The sequence below is a fragment of the Limulus polyphemus genome, unplaced genomic scaffold, assembly GCF_000517525.1.
Source record: "Limulus polyphemus unplaced genomic scaffold, Limulus_polyphemus-2.1.2 Scaffold2615, whole genome shotgun sequence".
NCBI classification, from domain to species: domain Eukaryota; kingdom Metazoa; phylum Arthropoda; class Merostomata; order Xiphosura; family Limulidae; genus Limulus; species Limulus polyphemus.
In genome coordinates, this window is record NW_013668225.1 from 153488 (window position 1) to 156776 (window position 3289).

General features: G+C 32.6%; 1 protein-coding gene across 1 annotated transcript in view; it reads left to right on the plus strand.

Moving 5' to 3' along the window:
* LOC106467437 (zinc finger protein 782-like) overlaps positions 1-2459 on the plus strand; it is a 6618-nt gene extending 4159 nt beyond the window's left edge. The window contains exon 3 of the mRNA XM_013927788.2: positions 1066-2459. Within this exon, the coding sequence (XP_013783242.1) occupies positions 1077-1781 (705 nt within the window). The 5' untranslated portion in view covers positions 1066-1076 and the 3' untranslated portion in view covers positions 1782-2459. The remainder of the gene's footprint in view (positions 1-1065) is intronic.
* Positions 2460-3289: the final 830 nt, after the last annotated feature.

A 3289-nucleotide genomic window follows, 5' to 3' on the forward strand; every position in this document is an offset into this window, starting at 1 on the left:
GGTCACTGGTTAGGCCACATTTGGAATACTGTGTTCAGTCTTGGGCTCCTTACCTTAGGAAAGACATTGAGTTGTTGGAAAGGATTCGGAGAAGGATTACTAGAATGGTGCCTGGGATGGAGGGGTTGTCATATGAGGTGAGGTTGAAATATCTCAAATTGTTTTCTCTTGAAAAAAAGAAGAGTTAGGGGGTTCTGATGGAGGTGTTCAAGATTGTAAAGGGAATTGATAGTGTTGATGTATCATCTTTTTTCATACTTTAACAATGAGAATAGTAGGACTAGGGGACAAAAATATGAATTTTGGCAGGGTAGGAGTCATCTTCAGCTAAGACAGTTTTATTTTTCTAACAGTGTGGTTGGCCTTTAGAATGGGTTGCCTTCGGATGTTGTGGAGGCAGTAAATTCAAGTGAGTTTAAGAAGAATCTTGATAAATATATGAATGATAAGGGCTGGATTTAAGATTTTTTTATTTTAATTAACTTATTAATGGTTTTAGTTTTGAGGATGGAACAGCTGAGATAGACCCATGGGTCCCATGTTGTTTGGAGAGCTTAGAATCTTACAGGAATCTTTTTTTAACACTTGTATAAAATATTGACAGAATCACTTCTTTTCAAGTATGTCCTAATAATGTCATTTTATTTGTCTTCATTAATATCTCTTCCTTATATATATACAAGATCTGATAGCCAGAATAATAATAATAAAAATAATAATAATTAGAAAGACTAGTCTCAATAAGGCAGTTGTTGTCGTTTTTTTTTGTTTTTTATATAAGTTAACACTAATTGAACAACCTTTAATTAATTGAATAATGAGTAGGCATGATGGTAATAATTCAATTCTTGTTTACTTGGAATGATTGGAATGAGTAATTTCTATTACTTGAATATTTTTGACATTAGTCAGTTTAATGGTGGTTTCATTTAATCAATTATTTTAAGGAATATGAATCCATGCAACCTATGCTCACGGATAATCACTTCATTTAGTTAAATATCCAGTTCCAACATATAGAGAAATGGGTGAATAAAACACTTTTTTTTTTCTTCATTATTTCAGGTAATTTCCTCATGGCAGGTACTGAAACGTCCACAGTTCCAGGTCTTAATGCTTTAACTGAAGAATCTATTATGAATTTATTCCCAGTTAAGAGGAAAAGGGAGAAAAAATTTTCTTGTGATGTTTGCAAGAAACTCTTTTATGATCAGAATAAACTATCAATCCATATGCTTACACATGATGCTAATCGTCCTCTTTACAACTGTGAAATTTGTGGGAAAGATTTAAAAACTATATCTGGTCTGAAGATGCATTTAGAATCTCATCGCACCACAGTAAAGCCTTTCAAATGTGATCTTTGTGGATTAAGATTATCCACTCAAAAAAGTTTCAAGTATCACAAGTTAACAATGCACTCGACAAAAACACTTACAAAATCTGTTATGTGTGAAATTTGTGGAAAAATGTTTGTAATGAAGAGACACTTAAAGATGCACCAGGTAACACATCAAGAAAAGAAACACCAATGTGAACACTGTGGGAAAGGTTTTACAAAAAATTATGCACTTGAAACTCACTTAAAAACTGTGCACTCAGAAGAAAGGCCTTATCCATGTGACATGTGTGAAAAGAAGTTCAAGAGAACGTTGAATTTAAGAATTCATTTAAGGGTTCATACTGGTGAACGGCCATATGGGTGTGAAATGTGTGAAAAACAATTTAGAACTGCCTTTGCATACAAAAAACATAGGCGAGGAATTCATAAAATAAAGTGAAAATATATTACAAGAATTGGGTTAGTTTTTAAACTAACCCCAATCATGTTTGGTAAAAATGAAATGGTTTTAAAATTTTTATGTTTACTTCTGTAACTTCTCTTAATATTTTGAATGTTCTGTTTGATATATTTATACAATAATGTGATAAATATGTACGTTTTATTTGTGACTTGTAATAAAATGAAAAATGTACATATACTTGAGATATCTATATTTATTTTAAAAACTGATTTGTACAATAGTTCTTTCTTATTAGTGGTAGTGAGACATATTAACAGAGGTAAGAAATGTATTAGTAAAATAATTCATATTAAATATGGGTTATTTGTTAATATTGATTGTTAAGTAATGGCTTGCATATTGTTATCTTATATGTTTATTAAATACTATGAATGGGGTTAGGACTGTTTCAGATTGGTTACATGTAAATTTATTATATGTCAATTACGGTTTATGCTCTGGACCTGACAAAATTCATAAACGTCACCATCACAAGTAGAATGTAAAAATTACTTCTGATATGAATGGTTTAAACTGTTTTCACCAAGTTCTTTATCATCTCAAATTTATATTGTAACAGATAAGTGATATTTTATATTTATCAGACCAACAATTTTAAAATATTATTTTGCTGTCTAGAATGAACTGAAAAGAAAGGGGTATCTTAAACGTTTAGTGATTTTGCAGTGTAAATTATTTTTTTGCACCAGTCAGGAATAAATTCCGTGAAAATATAATTAATATATCAAAAATAAGGTTCATTTCTTCTAGGCCCCGTATGTTCTTGCTCTGTAGAGAAGCTTAAATAGTATTAATTATTCAATTAACAGAAGTTTTTATAATTTTGTCGCCCAATATTACTGTGTATCGTTTTTACTGGAGTTGATCAATTGTAAGTTATCTAGGCCTATGAAGTTTTATTTCAGAAATGTTTATCTCCAACATTTGTTTTCCTATAAACTGGTCTCACAATCAGATTTTCTGTGACTTGAAAGTTAACGATACATCTTGAAGCAGTATTCAGATTTACTTGCCAAGAAACATAAATAACAATAACAGAACTCGGTACCGGCCACCAGTAATAATTGTTTGTTTGTTTTTTAAATTTCGCGCAAAGCTACACGAGGGCTATCTGCGCTAGCCGTCCCCAATTTAGCAGTGTAAGATTAGAGGGAAGGCAGCTAGTCATCAACACCTACCGCCAACTCTTGGGCTACTCTTTTACCAACGAATAGTGGGATTGACCGTCACTTTATAACGCCCCTACGTCTGAAAGGGCGAACATGTTTGGTGTGACGGGGATTCGAACCCACGACCCTCAAATTGCGAGTCAAGCGCCCTAACCACCTGGCCATGCCGGGCCGCCAGTGATAATAATAGACGAAAAAGAATCGGTACTCCACGTGCAGTGAGCTAGGAGATAGTCAAAACCACCCACCACCAAATATCTGGACACACTGTTCGAATAATTTGATTTAACTGTTATGTATATATATATATATATA